The sequence below is a fragment of the Marmota marmota genome, unplaced genomic scaffold, assembly GCF_001458135.2.
Source record: "Marmota marmota marmota unplaced genomic scaffold, marMar, whole genome shotgun sequence".
Taxonomy (NCBI): domain Eukaryota; kingdom Metazoa; phylum Chordata; class Mammalia; order Rodentia; family Sciuridae; genus Marmota; species Marmota marmota.
Window position 1 is genome coordinate 239861 of NW_025999932.1, and position 17402 is coordinate 257262.

Here is a 17402-nt window from a genome sequence, read left to right on the forward strand (position 1 = left end):
CCCCCGCCCTGCCCAGTCCTGTCCGCTGCACCTGACCTCTGGTCCCATGATTCCACCCGACAACATCAGCCCCCTGCCCCAGGGCCCTCCAGTGCCCTCTGTCCACCCCACATCCAGCCCCTACCTACGGCAGCAGTCCAGAACCAGTTCAAGCACAGGTTTGAGGGCCGTGAGGTGGAGGGCTCCCCAGGAGCCAGGTGAGTTCAGGGTCACACACTGTGTTGACTTCTCTGGGAGAACTGAGGAGAGCAGCTGGGAAGGAGGGACAGGAGGCTCTCCTGGGGACAATCGTCCTGCTCTGGGAGCTGCAGGTCCCTGGGAGAGCTCCCTCTGGAGCCGAGGGCTAGAGGATGTGCTGCTTCCCCAGGACCGTGCCTGGAGGCCTGGTGGCTGGAGAACTAGGGAGTGACACTGCAGGTGACCAGTGTCCAGGCCACTAAGTTTTGTCTCCCCTGGCCTCATGAAGCACCTGAGGCTTTGATGCAGAGACGCCTGGATTCTCTGAGAACACTTCACAGGGCGGAGGCCAGCTCCGAGCTGACCAAGGGCAGCATAGGGCAGCATGGGAGACCCTGTCACGGCACAGCCGACCCTGGAGCACTCCTGTCCACTCTCGATGACGAATGCCGAGGGATGGGTCCCGCTCCTTCTGCCTCCAGGAGATGACAATCACCCCCGCCCCCCGGTTTTCCAGGGATCCCAACACCATCTTCCGAGGAAACTCGTTGGCATCCAAGTGCATAGACGAGACCATGAAGCTGGCGGGCATGCACTACCTGCATGTCACCCTGAAGCCCACCATAGAGGAGGTGAGGCCAGGGTGCCCCACCAGAGCCAGCACCCAGCAGCCCAGGTGGTTCATGTCCTTGGCTTCGTGAAGAGGGTACTCTGCATGTTCCAAAGTCTTCGTTGCTTTCTCAAAGAAAAAAACACTTTAAAACCCCGTCTTCTGGTAGAGAGCAGGACTCGTAAGAAGACCTGACTTTTCCCAGGACCCACCTTTCCCACATTCTGTGGGTCCCTGCGTCCCCTGAGCACTGCAGCTGTGGCAGTCCCTGTCCAGGCACTGGCCATTCACTTGCCTGACCCCTCGTGGCTGCCCCAGCACCTCTGTGTCCCTCTGTGTCTCTCCTCTGGCCCCTGCTGCACGTCCTGCCGGGACATTCTGACCTCAGAATAGGTTGCAAATCTAGGGACCTCAGACGGTGCTCTGCCTCGGTCTGTGGGCGGAATCGTGGCAGTGCTGTAAGTCACAACCGTCTTAAACATCTTTGAACAGATGTGGATCTGTCTGGAAGACTCCTGGCGTGGCCTCAACTGAGGGCTGCCCCTGCCTCCTGGCTAGGGGGCTGGGTGTGCTCCTGGTGGCCCTGCAGTCCAGGCCCAAGTGCTCTGCCTGGCCTCGGGCAGTGCCCTCTTCTTAATGTCCTTCCAGATATGCCAGAGCCACAGGTGCTGTGAGATAGACCCCGTGAAGCTGAGAGACGGCGAAAACCTCGAGAGCAACAGGGTGAGGGGCCGCTCTGTTCCAGGACTCTTCCAAAGCCTCCTGGTGGGGGCTTCGGCCTGGGGCCCCTGGGACACTGTTCCGGGCAGGGAAGGGACGCTAGCTGGGCATAGAAGCTCTTCCCTGGCCCTAGGTCCTGACCGTGGCCATGAGCCTGTGGGAAAGCACCAGCCTGTGGAAACTTGTCACCCCAACTCCTCTCCCCTAAGCTGCCTGGAGGGCCAGGGCCCACTCAGCGAGCCCTGCCTGTCCCCCTCTGTGACAAACACAGGTGCCCAAACTGGACACCTCCAGCTGCTCCCAGTGCTCTGCCCCATTTTCCAGAACAGCAGAAATGGAGGCCAGCACTTCACAGCCTGTTCATCCCCTCCCCTGACTTCTGTGCAGTGAGGCGCCACTTGGGTCAACCTTGAAGCCAGAGTGTAGATTCTCGCCTTTAGAGGCCCGTCCTGGTGCTGGGTGCCACACCCACAGGGGAGGAGAGAGGGATTCCCTGTGGCTGCCGGGTGTGATCTCTCCACTGATTTTGGCAGCTGTTCACAGCGAATTTTAAAGGGCAGACTTTTTAAAGAGAAGTTTATCTGCTGTATGGCCACTCTGAGCCAGTCCCTCCCCGCCTGGCTCGGGCACTCCCTGTGGCCTCAGGGAACCATGCCTAACACTGTGTCCCCTGCAGGAGAGCCTGCGGCATTATGTGGACCGAGTCTTCACTGTCATCACCAAGTCAGGGGTGAGCTGCCCCACCGTCATGTGTGACATCTTCTTCTCCCTGAGAGAGGCTGCCGCCAAGCGCTTCCAAGGTGAGCCCTGTAGGCCCCAGGTGGTGAACCACGACCAGCTGCCCTGGGCCCCTCCAGCTGCCAGTGTCCCCAGTGGGCGTGAGGGGCCTCCATCCCCTGGCTGACCTGCCCTTCCCACAGGGCTGCCTTTTAACACATGCCCCTGGTGGCCCTTTCCCTCACCAAGCACCTGCAGCACTTTGGGGACTAGACAAGGAGGTTTGCTGGTGATCTCGGCACCTTTCAAAACCACTTCCTCACCAGGCCTGCTGGCACCTACCTGTAATCCCAGTGGCTTCTGCTAAGGTGGGAGAATGACAGGGTCAGAACCTCAGCACCTGAGGGAGGCCCTAAGCAACTTAGTAGGACCCTCTCTCAAAATAGAACCTAAAAAGTTCTGGGGACTTGACTCAGAGGTGAGGTTCACCTGGGACCAATCCAGGATCAGAAAACAATCATCAGATAAAACACGTCTTCTTCACGCTGGCTCCTGGAGAATGAGGAGCATTCCCTCCTACCCCCGAGGCCACACAACCCCTCACTACGACCTGCACACGCCTGCCTGCACCCCTGGTCCCCTGCTGCACAGACCCCTCACGTCCCCACCTCCCACCCTGCACACATCTCCCTGTACCCCTTGTCCCCTCCTGCACGGACCCCTCAATCCCCCACCTCCCGCCCTGCACACATCTCCCTGTACCCCTTGTCCCCTCCTGCACGGACCCCTCAATCCCCCACCTCCCGCCCTGCACACATCTCCCTGTACCCCTTGTCCCCTCCTGCACGGACCCCTCAATCCCCCACCTCCCGCCCTGCACACATCTCCCTGTACCCCTTGTCCCCTCCTGCACGGACCCCTCAATCCCCCACCTCCCGCCCTGCACACATCTCCCTGTACCCCTTGTCCCCTCCTGCACGGACCCCTCAATCCCCCACCTCCCGCCCTGCACACATCTCCCTGTACCCCTTGTCCCCTCCTGCACGGACCCCTCAATCCCCCACCTCCCGCCCTGCACACATCTCCCTGTACCCCTTGTCCCCTCCTGCACGGACCCCTCAATCCCCCACCTCCCGCCCTGCACACATCTCCCTGTACCCCTTGTCCCCTCCTGCACGGACCCCTCAATCCCCCACCTCCCGCCCTGCACACATCTCCCTGTACCCCTTGTCCCCTCCTGCACGGACCCCTCAATCCCCCACCTCCCGCCCTGCACACATCTCCCTGTACCCCTTGTCCCCTCCTGCACGGACCCCTCAATCCCCCACCTCCCGCCCTGCACACATCTCCCTGTACCCCTTGTCCCCTCCTGCACGGACCCCTCAATCCCCCACCTCCCGCCCTGCACACATCTCCCTGTACCCCTTGTCCCCTCCTGCACGGACCCCTCAATCCCCCACCTCCCGCCCTGCACACATCTCCCTGTACCCCTTGTCCCCTCCTGCACGGACCCCTCAATCCCCCACCTCCCGCCCTGCACACATCTCCCTGTACCCCTTGTCCCCTCCTGCACGGACCCCTCAATCCCCCACCTCCCGCCCTGCACACATCTCCCTGTACCCCTTGTCCCCTCCTGCACGGACCCCTCAATCCCCCACCTCCCGCCCTGCACACATCTCCCTGTACCCCTTGTCCCCTCCTGCACGGACCCCTCAATCCCCCACCTCCCGCCCTGCACACATCTCCCTGTACCCCTTGTCCCCTCCTGCACGGACCCCTCAATCCCCCACCTCCCGCCCTGCACACATCTCCCTGTACCCCTTGTCCCCTCCTGCACGGACCCCTCAATCCCCCACCTCCCGCCCTGCACACATCTCCCTGTACCCCTTGTCCCCTCCTGCACGGACCCCTCAATCCCCCACCTCCCGCCCTGCACACATCTCCCTGTACCCCTTGTCCCCTCCTGCACGGACCCCTCAATCCCCCACCTCCCGCCCTGCACACATCTCCCTGTACCCCTTGTCCCCTCCTGCACGGACCCCTCAATCCCCCACCTCCCGCCCTGCACACATCTCCCTGTACCCCTTGTCCCCTCCTGCACGGACCCCTCAATCCCCCACCTCCCGCCCTGCACACATCTCCCTGTACCCCTTGTCCCCTCCTGCACGGACCCCTCAATCCCCCACCTCCCGCCCTGCACACATCTCCCTGTACCCCTTGTCCCCTCCTGCACGGACCCCTCAATCCCCCACCTCCCGCCCTGCACACATCTCCCTGTACCCCTTGTCCCCTCCTGCACGGACCCCTCAATCCCCCACCTCCCGCCCTGCACACATCTCCCTGTACCCCTTGTCCCCTCCTGCACGGACCCCTCAATCCCCCACCTCCCGCCCTGCACACATCTCCCTGTACCCCTTGTCCCCTCCTGCACGGACCCCTCAATCCCCCACCTCCCGCCCTGCACACATCTCCCTGTACCCCTTGTCCCCTCCTGCACGGACCCCTCAATCCCCCACCTCCCGCCCTGCACACATCTCCCTGTACCCCTTGTCCCCTCCTGCACGGACCCCTCAATCCCCCACCTCCCGCCCTGCACACATCTCCCTGTACCCCTTGTCCCCTCCTGCACGGACCCCTCAATCCCCCACCTCCCGCCCTGCACACATCTCCCTGTACCCCTTGTCCCCTCCTGCACGGACCCCTCAATCCCCCACCTCCCGCCCTGCACACATCTCCCTGTACCCCTTGTCCCCTCCTGCACGGACCCCTCAATCCCCCACCTCCCGCCCTGCACACATCTCCCTGTACCCCTTGTCCCCTCCTGCACGGACCCCTCAATCCCCCACCTCCCGCCCTGCACACATCTCCCTGTACCCCTTGTCCCCTCCTGCACGGACCCCTCAATCCCCCACCTCCCGCCCTGCACACATCTCCCTGTACCCCTTGTCCCCTCCTGCACGGACCCCTCAATCCCCCACCTCCCGCCCTGCACACATCTCCCTGTACCCCTTGTCCCCTCCTGCACGGACCCCTCAATCCCCCACCTCCCGCCCTGCACACATCTCCCTGTACCCCTTGTCCCCTCCTGCACGGACCCCTCAATCTCCCACCTCCCGCCCTGCACACATCTCCCTGTACCCCTTGTCCCCTCCTGCACGGACCCCTCAATCCCCCACCTCCCGCCCTGCACACATCTCCCTGTACCCCTTGTCCCCTCCTGCACGGACCCCTCAATCTCCCACCTCCCGCCCTGCACACATCTCCCTGTACCCCTTGTCCCCTCCTGCACGGACCCCTCAATCCCCCACCTCCCGCCCTGCACACATCTCCCTGTACCCCTTGTCCCCTCCTGCACGGACCCCTCAATCTCCCACCTCCCGCCCTGCACACATCTCCCTGTACCCCTTGTCCCCTCCTGCACGGACCCCTCAATCCCCCACCTCCCGCCCTGCACACATCTCCCTGTACCCCTTGTCCCCTCCTGCACGGACCCCTCAATCTCCCACCTCCCGCCCTGCACACATCTCCCTGTACCCCTTGTCCCCTCCTGCACGGACCCCTCAATCCCCCACCTCCCGCCCTGCACACATCTCCCTGTACCCCTTGTCCCCTCCTGCACGGACCCCTCAATCTCCCACCTCCCGCCCTGCACACATCTCCCTGTACCCCTTGTCCCCTCCTGCACGGACCCCTCAATCCCCCACCTCCCGCCCTGCACACATCTCCCTGTACCCCTTGTCCCCTCCTGCACGGACCCCTCAATCCCCCACCTCCCGCCCTGCACACATCTCCCTGTACCCCTTGTCCCCTCCTGCACGGACCCCTCAATCCCCCACCTCCCTCCCTGCACACACCTTCTTGTGCCCCTTGTCCCCTCCTGCTCGGACCCCTCAATCCCCCACCTCCCGCCCTGCACACATCTCCCTGCACCGCCATGTTACCACTCTTCCCAGACCTCCCATGAGCATGGCAGGGTAGGAGGTTCCACTGAGGTCACAGCTTATATCTGAGCTGCTTCCAGGTCTCACTTTCTGGGGATTGTGATCCTGGTGAGTGTGTCCTCCCAGCCCCAGAGGACACCATCCCCACTCTCGGAGGGTCAAGGAAGCATTCCCCAGGAACAAATGGGTCGTAAGAATACTGAACAGGACCTTCCTCCCACCCCAGCTGAGAGCCAACCACCAGTGAGACCCCGAGGCTGGTGGGTCAGGGTTATGACTCCAGATGGTGCCGTGGTGACCGTAAGACAGACAAGACTGGGGCCAGGCACGAGGCCCTAGGAGGGGCGGGATGATAGGAATCTTTGGGTGGCTGTGCTGTGGCACCCCACTGAAGTGGCGTCCTCTGTCCCCAGATGACCTGGACGTGCGGTACACAGCCGTGAGCAGCTTCATTTTCCTGAGGTTCTTTGCTCCTGCCATCCTCTCCCCCAACCTCTTCCAGCTGACACCTCATCACACGGTAAGAGGTCAGCCCGGGAGCTAACCTGTCCTCCCCTAGTCTGGCCAGTCCCCTGAGCCTGCCCACACGTCAGCAGGGGAGAAGGTGTGAAAGTGGGAGGGCTGTCTCTTCTCTGTCCACAGAGACATTCAGCAAACTTTCTGCCCCAACTTCTCTGTGTTGCTGGAGGGATCAACAGTTGGGTGTTGTGACGGGGGCCTTGGCTGTCACCACATGCCCTGTGAATACCTTGGTGTGCTTCCAATTCTGTGCACATTCATGCATCTCTTTGTGTCAAACATTGTGGATTGTGCCATGTGGCGGGCCCTCTCTGGTGCTGAGGTGACAGTTGAGGGTGCCCGGGGGAGAGGCTGGAGAGACTTTGCGTGGTGGCCCTTTCTGCTTCCCTTTGATTGAAGCCAGCATCCCTCTGCCTGTGCAGAGTGGCCCTGGCGCCTCTGCTTACCAGGTGGGAGGGCTGGAGGAGGGAGCCCTTCTCTGTTCACGGTGCCAGGGTCCAGCACCCAGCTGAAATGCAGGCCATCTGGGGTGAGACACCATCCCAGGTGACTGGGACCTTCTGGAGCCTGAGACCAGGAATTATCCAGGTCACCCCAGTGCCTGCTTAGGCCATGGCAGCTTTTGGACAATGCCACCCATTTTGTCCTCTGTGTAACTCTGGGATCGATCACAGCATGTTCTAAAACTGGAACAAGGCCAGGTTTCTCTTCTCTGCCTCCGACAGGACCCACAGACGTCAAGAACCCTGACACTGATCTCAAAGACCATCCAGACTCTCGGCAGCTTGTCCAAGTCCAAGTCTGTGAGTCTGTTTCTACCCTTCCAGGAGCTCTGCTGTGTTTCTCTCTTTAGAAAGTGTAGATGAAGCGGTCCACACTCAGGAGCGAACCCCAGGGACACGGAGTGGGAAACACCCCAGCCTTCCAGTGCCTCCTGTGTCTCTGCCCTCGGGGGAGGCCCGCAGTGCCAGGGGCCTAGTTCCTCTGACTTCTCTCAGTCTCCTGGGAAGGTAGCCAGGCCTCCCAACTGATTGTCCCACCTCAACTTTGCTCCTGGTCCCCTAGTGGCAGAGCTGGGAAGGTCACCTCAACCGTGAGCCCCCGGGATGCTACGTGGGTGCACCTGTGGGTGGGGGCGTCCTTGGCAGGAGGAGCAGAGCCCAGCCACAGTCTTGGTGACAGCCTGCACTTTCTGTCACCATCACTCCCTCAGGCAGGTGCTGTGCTAGAGGGTCCCTGTCCCTCAGGGTCTGCTACCCCTGGACTGCCATCCTATTTCCATGCAAGCAGGCCTCTTGACTCACAGCTTGAAAAGCAGGCTCTAGGGCCAGAGCTGGAGGCCAAGTCCTGACTGGGTATATGAACTGTCCATGGCCAGGCGAATGGGGGTCTGTAGGAGCTCCCTCCCTGACCTCCAGGGCCTCAGGTGGGATCCCTGAAGACGAGGAAGCTGCTGTGGAGGCCCAGAGGCAGTGGCTCTTCCCTCCACACCCAGGTGGTGGGAACTCCAAGGTCTTCACACCTCCTGTGTACATCCCTACCCCAGGGGACCCCACAGGAAGTGCACTGATCTGCACCAAACCCCGAGTGGTGGCCAGAGAGGTCTCCCCGGGTCCCCAGGCTGTGACTCGGCCCCTGGGCCGGGCAGCCCGAGACAGCAGGGGCCTGCTCCCTGAGGCACTGGAGCACCTGGGGGCCGTTCACAGCTCCAGGAGCCTGAGCCAGGACTTCAGCCAGAGCAGACACTGGTCCTCTCGAGCACCACCTGGGCTGGCCACAGGCACCTGAGTCAGATCTGGGCCACCCACCAAGACCCCGGCATCACCTGGCGCCCGGCTTCATTTCAGGGCAGTTTCAAGGAGGCTTACATGGCGACCTTCTACGAGCTCTTCAACGAGCAGAAGTACGCAGATGCGGTGAAGAACGTAGGTACACATGTGTGCAGGGAGCCCGCACTCGGGGACCTCACACGTGGTGGCCTGCAGGCCTGCAGGTGGATCATGCCCTGCTGGCTGTCCACTGTGGGGCAGGTCCAGGGCCACCTGGGTCCCCTGCAGCCACCCTTGAGCCGATTGTTGGCCGACGTCCATACCTGCAGCACAGTCCTGTCCCATCATGGCCACAGTCCCTGGTGCCTCTGTCCCAGCTATGTCGAGGACACTGTGGAGAGTGCCCTGCACCCTGTAGCTTGGCCATCCCCACCCCCTCAAATCAGAGGGCAGAAGGGGTTGGAGCTCAGAGCAGCCTGCTGGTGGGAGGGATCTGAGAGGCCCTCGGATGGGGCGGGAAGTCAGTGCCAAACCCAGTCCCCAGGTGGGACCACTCGTGGCCAGGAAGAACAGCGGGGCCAGGCTGGGCCTGCCTCTGCCGTGTGTCTTGGGCGCCTGGAGGGTGCAGAGCTTTCCAGTGCCTGGCTCCCCGTGGACAGGCCTGGCAGGGTCGGGGCAGGGCTGCTGCCTGGAGACTCCCACAGGCCTCGGGATCCTCCTGCTCTCTTCTGCAGCCTTGACAGGGTGTGAGGGAGGAGAGGCATCTCGCCGCTGTCACTGTCGGGGAGTTGGATTCAGACGGGCTGCCCTTCTCATGGCCTGATTTCCTCCCTGCTTTAGTTCTTGGATTTGATTTCATCCTCTGGGAGAAGGGACCCCAAGAGTGTCGAGCAGCCCATCCTGCTCAAGGAAGGGTAAGGCCTCCGTCGGACCTGGGAGGAAGGTGGGTGGGCTTCCAGCCATGGCTGCACAGCTGCCTGTCCTTGACTTGAGGCCCCAGAGCTCTGGTCTGGCCCATGTGGACAATGGCTGGCAAGTTAGGGTCAACCTGGACCTTTCCTAGCCACTGGCCTGGGGCGGGGTGGGGTCCCGCCTCCTCATCCTTTCTCTACCAGGCTCCTCTGGGGAGGCACAGCCCACTGTGGTTGCTCAGGGCCTCTTCTCTGTGGGCTTTGCAGAGTGTCCACTCTTGCTTCTGAGGGGTCTTCTGTCAGGAAACCAGGGTCACAGGAAATGAGATGGGCACTCGGTCCCAAGGGCCTCAGCCAGGATTCCCTGCGGTATCTTGGAGGTCCTGGAGGTGGAAGTGCTGTGACCTCTCGAGGTTCTACCTCAGCATGGGCATTTCCTACCTTGGCCTCACCCGGGGGTCTGGGGCTCCAGGGGCGGCACAACACCTCTGCCCCTCATTGGCACGAACTTGGGCAGATGCACCCAGTTCCTGCAAAGCCTGCTGGGCTGGCCCCCGTTTCAGCTACAACTCTGAGGCTCTCAGCTTCACCGTGCCCCCAGGCCCAGGAGCTGCCCCGGACCATGGCCCTGTCGCTGTTTTTCTTTTAAAGCAGCCACGTGTCGATGGTAGCACAGGTGGCTTCACACAGTGCACACTGAGCAAGCCTGCAGCCCAAGGCAGCACAGCCTTCTGTGATCCTTCCTGGCTGGCACACTGTATGTGGCGTGTGGCGATTGTAGAGTGACCTCCTGGTGCAGGGGTGGTGACCCTTCCCTGGGCCTCTGCAGCGCAGCCAAGTTCCTCCAGCTCTTCAGTGGCTGCAGCACGCAACTCACTGAGGTTTCAGTCCACTAAGACCCTTAGGCTTCTACCCCCAATTAAGCTGCCACCTTCTGCTCCCCAACTGATTGTCACCTGCAGTGTCATCTTGGGGGTGGGTGTCTGTCATCTTGCTCTGGGTGGTCATTTTGTCCTGTGCTTGTGCACACTGTAGACTCAGGGTGATAACCCTGCTCACTGAGGTTCACTCCATGCCGAGGTATGCCTATACTCCTGCTCTTCGTGACCCTCCTCGTGTTGTCACCTGCCGAGATGCAGAGCCATGAGCCAGCTCCAGGGGCTTAGTGTTGAACCAACTGTGCTCACGTGGGGTGGCACACCCTGTTTGCAGTTGGCTCCCACCTCCCCTGTTCCATGGGTGCATGGTTGTGGCTAGAAATGGTCACTTGTGAATGAGGTATCTGGACCAAAGCTTGAGTGAGTGACCCTCACAGACCCTTTCTCCAGAGAACTGCCAACACCCTCCGGCTGCATGCACCTGCTCCTCTGTGCCCAATCAGCTAGAGGTTTCTAGGAATGTATGTGCACAGAATTTGCATAAACCCCATGTATGCATGGCCCTCAGAAAATAGTGTTCCCACAAAATCCTGTAGCAGCATGTTTGTAAGACCTTCTACCCACGGCTCATCTGTCCCGTGACTGAGGATCTCTTAGAAGCATTTTCTGACCTTTCAGGACAGTGGTGCCCAGCTGATCAGTGTGTGTGGAGGCTGCATGGGGCCCCTTGGGGTCTCAGCTGCCCTCCTGGCTTCCCCAGTCGTGGGAGGACAGCAGCATGCTGTGTTGCTGGCTGTGGACCCAGTTGGCCTCAGTTTCTGCCCAGATCATGGCAGAAGGTCCTGCCCTTAGCTCCCTCCAGACTGTTGCCAGGAGTGCCCTGGCTCTCACAAGTGCACCTGTGCCCAGTTCTCTGGCCCACACTGTGAGGCCTTGCTGGCGCCCAGCATCCCCAGCTCCGCTCCTCAGGGTAGTCACAGCTCCACATTCCTCCAACAGAACACATATCTCCTGGTCCAGTGGCCTGGCCATCTGCAGCTCTGCTCTTTTCTGCCTCTGCCCTCCATCCACCGATGGGTATTTCCTTCTCTTCCTGTTGGCTGCTGGCTGTGATCAGGAATCCCTGACTCCCATGAGGCTCCAGGGGCCGCCAGGAGTGCTGTTGGGTGGGGGAGGCCGAGGTCCGACAGAAGCAGCCCGAACGAGGTTGCCTGGACACAGGAAGGCCATGGGCTTCCCCACACAGCAGGCACCACAGCAAGTAGTGTGCTGCCCACCACCCCCAGGCTGGTCGTGCCCCCCTCCCCCAGATCTGGCTCCAGAGCATGCCTGTGTGGCCCTGTGACCCCTGCTGCACTTCCTGCAGAAGGCCAGGCTAGAGGAAGCTGGTCAGTGAGTGCTGGATGGGTGGGGGCTGGTGCTGGGGTCTGAGAAAGCCCTGTGTGGCCTTGCAGGTTGGGGTGCTCAAGGCAGAGGCACGTACCCCCCCTTCTAACCTGTTGACGGAAGTAGAGGAGAGCAGCACTGTGCACCCGTCTGCCTGCGCACCGTGGCAGGACAAGGGGGCCTGACCCTCAGTGACCGCTAAGTGCCTTTGTGACAGGTTCATGATCAAGAGGGCGCAGGGGAGAAAACGCTTTGGGATGAAGAACTTCAAGAAGAGGTGGTTTCGCCTGACCAACCACGAGTTCACCTACCAGAAGAGCAAAGGTAACAAGAGTGGCCCCCCCCCATGGGTTTCCCACTCTGCTCGGAGGGCTCCGAGCCTTCTCCAGGTCCTGCTGGGCGAGGACTACTCTGTGGGGAAGCCTGGCAGGCAGCTTTGTCCCCAAGCACATGTCCTTGTCCTGTAGCCCCTGGCAAAGGTGGGGAACATTCCTCTGCAGGAATTCCACTCCCACCCACCAGAGCGCAGGGTCCACCTGTGGGGGAGGCCTCCTGGCTGTACTTGATGTCCCTCTCCGCATTCCCCCCCCCAGGCCGTGGGGCTGCTTTCTCCTGGGTCTGAGCAGCTCACCTTAGGAAGTTCTAGCAAACGACTTCCTCTCCTAAAGATGTGGCCCTGGGCTGGAGGCATGCCTGAGAGCTTATCCAGGTCCTGAGAAGCACCTGGCTCCTCCCTGCATGCCTGTGGCCTCTGGGGTCCTCAACTATCTATCTGGCTAGCGAGGAGGGCACCAGCACGCACCACCGCTTCAAGGCCAGGCACAGCACTCATGGCCTCTCTGCCACAGGAGACCAGCCCCTCTGCAGCATCCCTATCGAGAACATCCTGGCCGTGGAGAGGCTGGAGGAAGAGTCCTTCCGGATGAAAAACGTGAGTGCAGACCTCTCCCCCAGGTGCGTCCCACCACCTGGCTCCAGGCCTGGATCTCCCTTCTCCTGTGCTCACCAGGCCCAGGGAAGGACCTGAGGGGAGCCGGGGGGCTGAGCTTGGCCAGGTGCTTCTCGGGCCAGTGCCAGAGGCCCAGGGGCCTTGCCTGTGTTAGTCAGCTTTCCATAACTGTGACAGACACCTGAGATGAGCAACCTAGAGGCAGGAAAGCCCTATTTAGCCTCACAGTTTCTATGTCACCTGGCCTTGTGGCTTTGGCCCTGTGGTGAAGCAGAGTGACACAGCAGGCAGTCTGTGGTGGAGCAGGCAGCTGCCTCGTGGCAGCTGGAGGCAGCGCTGACCAGGAAGGGGTCAGATCCCAACAGCCTCCTCGAGGGCGTGTCCCCAGTGACCTCACTTCCCTCCCGGAGGCTCCACCGTCAGCTAGAGTCTGAGCCTTCTGCACCTGGCCTTGGGGGACACTTAAGATCCAAACCACGACATTCCACCCCTGGTCCCCACAGGCCGCGTCCATTTCCAAGGGTCCACATAGGCTCACCAGTTCCATCATTGCTCAAAAGCCCAAGTCCAAAGTCTTCTCTTAGACACAAGGCAAACAGCTCTGAGCCCTGAAAAATTTTAAAAAACCAAAAACTTACCTAACGGTGCAGGGCAATCATTCCCATTCCAAAAGAGAAATTAGGGACATAGAAAGGAAGGTTCAGGCTGAAGCAAGACCGACACCCAGCAGGGCACAGATTCAATCCTGAGGACTTGGCTGGGGCAGCCCTGCCTGGTGGCCTTGCTAGCTGTGGTCCCCGTGGCCACTCCTGGCTGGCTCTGCTCCCTGTCTGAGCTTTCCACGGCGATGTTCCATGCTCCTGGAATCTCTTCATCCCAGGTCTCAGCTGAAGCTGCAGCTTTACTCCTGTGGTGCCACACATGGCCCTCCAGGGCTGCCTGCAGGGACTCCAGGCCTGCCACCTGCTGCCTCCCAGACCTGCCTTTGGAATCTGAGGGAAGCCTCTGTTGCTCCAGGACTCTTGCATTCTGTGTGCCTGCAGAACCAGACCCCTCGGCGATGCCAAGACCTCCCGGGGCTTGAGCAGGGGCAGAGACCCTTAGACCCTGGCTGCAGTGGCTTCTGAGTACCTGGGCAGCTGAACTCGGAGGCAGTGTCCTGGGGAGACAGTTCCCAGGCAGACCTATATGAGCTGGTACTGAGGCACTCCTCTCAGATGAAAGTCTGAGCCTGTGAGGGGTGGGGTCTTGCTGAGATGCCCTCAAATCATCTCTCTCTTATTATCCACGTGCCAAGTTACAACACCTTTTAGTGTCACTGATTTCTTAAGTAATCACTCCTTCCTTGGCCCCAGTTGTGCACATATTTTTCTGCCCAAATTTCAAGTTTTTCAGATCTTTCGGTTCTGCTCTTTCTTTCTATTTCTCACTGTGAATCTGGTTAAAAGCAGCCAGCAATGCCCATGCCATAGCCTGAATGCTCTGCTGCCTTGAAATTTCCATTGCCAGATTAATTAGTTCCCCACCTCTTGTACTCGGCCTTGCAGAAAGCCTCAGGACTTGAGCAAAATGTAGGCGATTCTTTGTCAGAATACAAATTGAAGGGCTCAGCCCTCATTCCCCCTCGAAACCTCAGGAGCAGTCTTTGCTGTCCACATTCCTATTGGCATCCTGGTCTTCTAAACTCCACCAGAATCTCCCATTAAACAAACTCTACTTCTCCAGCCTACATCTCCAAACTTTCCAAACTCCTCCTGCAAATCAGTTCCAAGGCTCCTGAACCACGTGGTGAGGTGCCATCACACTTCACCTCTCAGTGCCAACTTCAGTGCTACTAACCTTTTCATTGTTGTGACCAAAATACCACGACAACAACTCGGAGGAGGAAAGTTGATTTTACTTGGAAGAAAGACCCCTTAAAGGATGCCAGGAATAGGTCCTGAGCCTGTTGGGATTTCCTCTCAAACCTTTTTTGGCTCTGGTGTAATTTTGAACTTAGAGAAGGGTGCACAAGGACAGAACGAGGGGTCCCAGGCACCCTTGATCTGGCTTCACTTTACCCTGTGTGCTTGGTCATCCTTGGTGTCCTCGCTCCTCTCTGTGTGATGGCTGCATCTTTCCTGAACTGCACGAGTACTTCAGTGTATGCTTCCTAAAAACAATTCTCTTCAGAACCACATGGCAGTTGCCCACACCAGAAATCTCACTCTGGCCAGGCCAGCACATCCCCATCGTGTTCACAGTGGCCACCCTGCTCCTTCCCCGCTGTCGCCTGCTCTCAGACCTTCCCTGCCCTGCTCGGTGACTCGGGCCTGATGTTTTACATGCCTAGAGGCAGCTGGTTTTCTAGTGGTCCGTCAGCTTGGCTTTCTGGCCCCTGTGAGTGCCCAGGCCAAAATGATGCTCAGGTTGCTGTCCATGGGGATCAGAGACATGGGCACACTCAGGCAGAGGTGGGGTCTACACACACGGGGGCGGGGGCACAGGGGTGTTCCCATCTCCTAGTGAGACCCCAGCTATTCACCCAGGAATACGGAGCCAGAACTCCCTAAGCCCAGAAGGGCTATCACCTTGGATAGCCACCTGAGTCCTGCCAAGCTCTGGTCTGCCCACCTCTCCAAGCACCATCTGGGTGCAGCTTGGCCTGTGCTTCTGGGGTCACCTGATCCCTCTGGCTCCAGGACCTTTGTTCCCACTGTCTTCTGCCTGGGAAGCCATCTGTCCCCCCCCCGCCTTCTGCGCTCCACCTCATTGACCCTTTCTCTGCTCTGCCTAGTTACCTTGGCCTGCTCCAGAGCTCAGCCAGAGGACTGCTCAGTCTCTCCTGACCTGTTAGGCCCTGGCCCTGACTTGCTGTTTGCTTTCATCCTTCCCCCTGGCTGCAAGTAGCATGTCCCTGGGACCCAGGACAGTTGCTGGCACTTAGTAATGTTGGTGGAGAGAGAGGCAAAGGCGGTGGCCCTGAGAAGCCTCATGAGGAAGAAGCCCCTGAGTGGAGCAGTCCCATGTGGTCAGGTGGGCACCAGGGTACCAGAGGGCGAGAACAGCTTGCCAGGCCCCGAGGCAGGGCTTCATGTGCCAGCAAGGTGGACAGGAAGAGCTTCGTGACACGTGTGGCCAGCCCTGCAGTCCCAGGAGAGAAAGCAGGTGGGTGGGGGATTCCAGCTGAGGCTTCTGAGGCTGCAGGCAGAGTGTGCCTGGCGAGGCTCACCCTGGTGGCCAAGTTGCAGTGGCCTCCCCAGCTCTGCCTCTTCTGTCCCCACAGCCCCATCCTGTGGCAGAGCCGCAGGCAGGCCCTGGGCCCACCCAGGTTTGCATCAGCCCTGGCCCCTGGGGCCCATCCAGCCAAGTGTCCCTTTTCAAGCCACTGATGGTGTCTGAGTGCCTGTGGCTCTGGAGCTTTCTCAGAGCTCCTCTAGTAGCCCTCCTGAGCCCACACTGTGTCCTCAGATGTTCCAGGTCATCCAGCCGGAGCGTGCGCTGTACATCCAGGCCAGCAATTGCGTGGAGGCCAAGGACTGGATCGACATCCTCACCAAGGTCAGCCAGTGCAACCAGGCTCGCCTCACCGTCTTCCACCCGTCTGCCTACCTGAACGGCCACTGGCTGTGCTGCAGGGCCTCCTCCGACACTGCTGCCGGCTGCACTCCCTGCACTGGGTAGGTCTGGGCCCCCGCAGCACCCGGCACCCACCACCACCCCCCCCCTCAGCCAAGCACAGTCACCTGGCTGGTGTGCTGTCCAGGGGGCCAGTTCAGCCAGGGGGCCCAGCCAGGCAGATCTCAGTCCCCACTGATGGAGCACCTGGGCGTGGGCCTCTGGGAGGCCGTGTACCTGCAGGGAGCTCCAGGCCAGGGAGGTTCCTCCCAAGCCCCTGCTGGGGCAGAGCTGACCTTGGGGAAGTGGTAGGCAGGGAAAGGAGGGCTTGAAGCCGAGGCGTCCCATTTCTCCTGAGAGCCTGGAAGTGCTCCATCTCCTGCTCAGAGCCCCACCCAGACTCTCCACCAGCACCTCTGCGTGGAAACTGAGGCCAGTCATGGCAGCTGAGCCTCCTGTGGCTGTCGGAGAAGGGAAGGTGGCCAGGGTGCCCAGCCTCCCTCGGCAGTGCCCCTGATGAGCTCTCTGTGCCTTGTCATATGGGGAGTATGACAGCCTCATGTGACAAGCCCCCGAAGTGTGCTGGTCACACAACCTTCACGTCTGGCCGTTTGCTCCCCCAAGCCTTGGAGGGTGATAGATACAGAAGCCAGGGCCACACCTGTCAGTCCCCAAGACCTCTCTCGTGTCCTCATCCAGGACAGGACAGGAACCCACAGCCTCCCGGGAGGAAAGGAAAGCTGACCTGTCCTCTGGGCAGGTGAGCCTCTGGGGAGGTAGCCCAAGCCTTACACGAGGTCATTTCTGCCCTGTCCATGGTCAGTCTGGATCCATGGGTCCCAAGAGGCCCCAGCTGTGGAGGCTGGACTGTTCTCTCTCACATTCTATACATGTCCTAAGCCAGCCGGGGGCCACCCTGTCACCAAGGTCAGGATAAGGTTTTAAATATGTTCTCTCCAATTTCTTTCTTACTTGATCTTCTTAAAAGTAATATGAGTAAAAGCATTGTCTAAGTCATGTTTTTTTTTTCTTCTTATTCTTTCCCTATCTCGGCAGTGGCCTCCCAGCAAACATCCAGCTGGACATTGACGGGGACCGCGAGACGGAGCGCATCTACTCCTTGTTCAACCTGTACATGGGCAAGCTGGAGAAGATGCAAGGTGACCACAGCCCCTGCCCGTGTCGGGCCAGGGAGCTGTCCCAGGCACAGGGCCATCTGCAGGGCAGC

The 17402-nt window shown here is 60.2% G+C and overlaps 1 protein-coding gene across 1 annotated transcript in view; it reads left to right on the forward strand.

The window, feature by feature from the left end:
- Positions 1–17402, forward strand: part of Rasa3 (RAS p21 protein activator 3) — a 51539-nt gene that overhangs the window by 28716 nt on the left and 5421 nt on the right. Inside the window, 11 exon segments of the mRNA XM_015483920.2 lie at positions 587–809; positions 1436–1510; positions 2184–2307; positions 6579–6685; positions 7410–7487; positions 8532–8609; positions 9294–9367; positions 11846–11952; positions 12477–12559; positions 16028–16236; positions 17231–17334. Coding sequence (XP_015339406.2) covers positions 587–809; positions 1436–1510; positions 2184–2307; positions 6579–6685; positions 7410–7487; positions 8532–8609; positions 9294–9367; positions 11846–11952; positions 12477–12559; positions 16028–16236; positions 17231–17334 — 1262 coding nt within the window.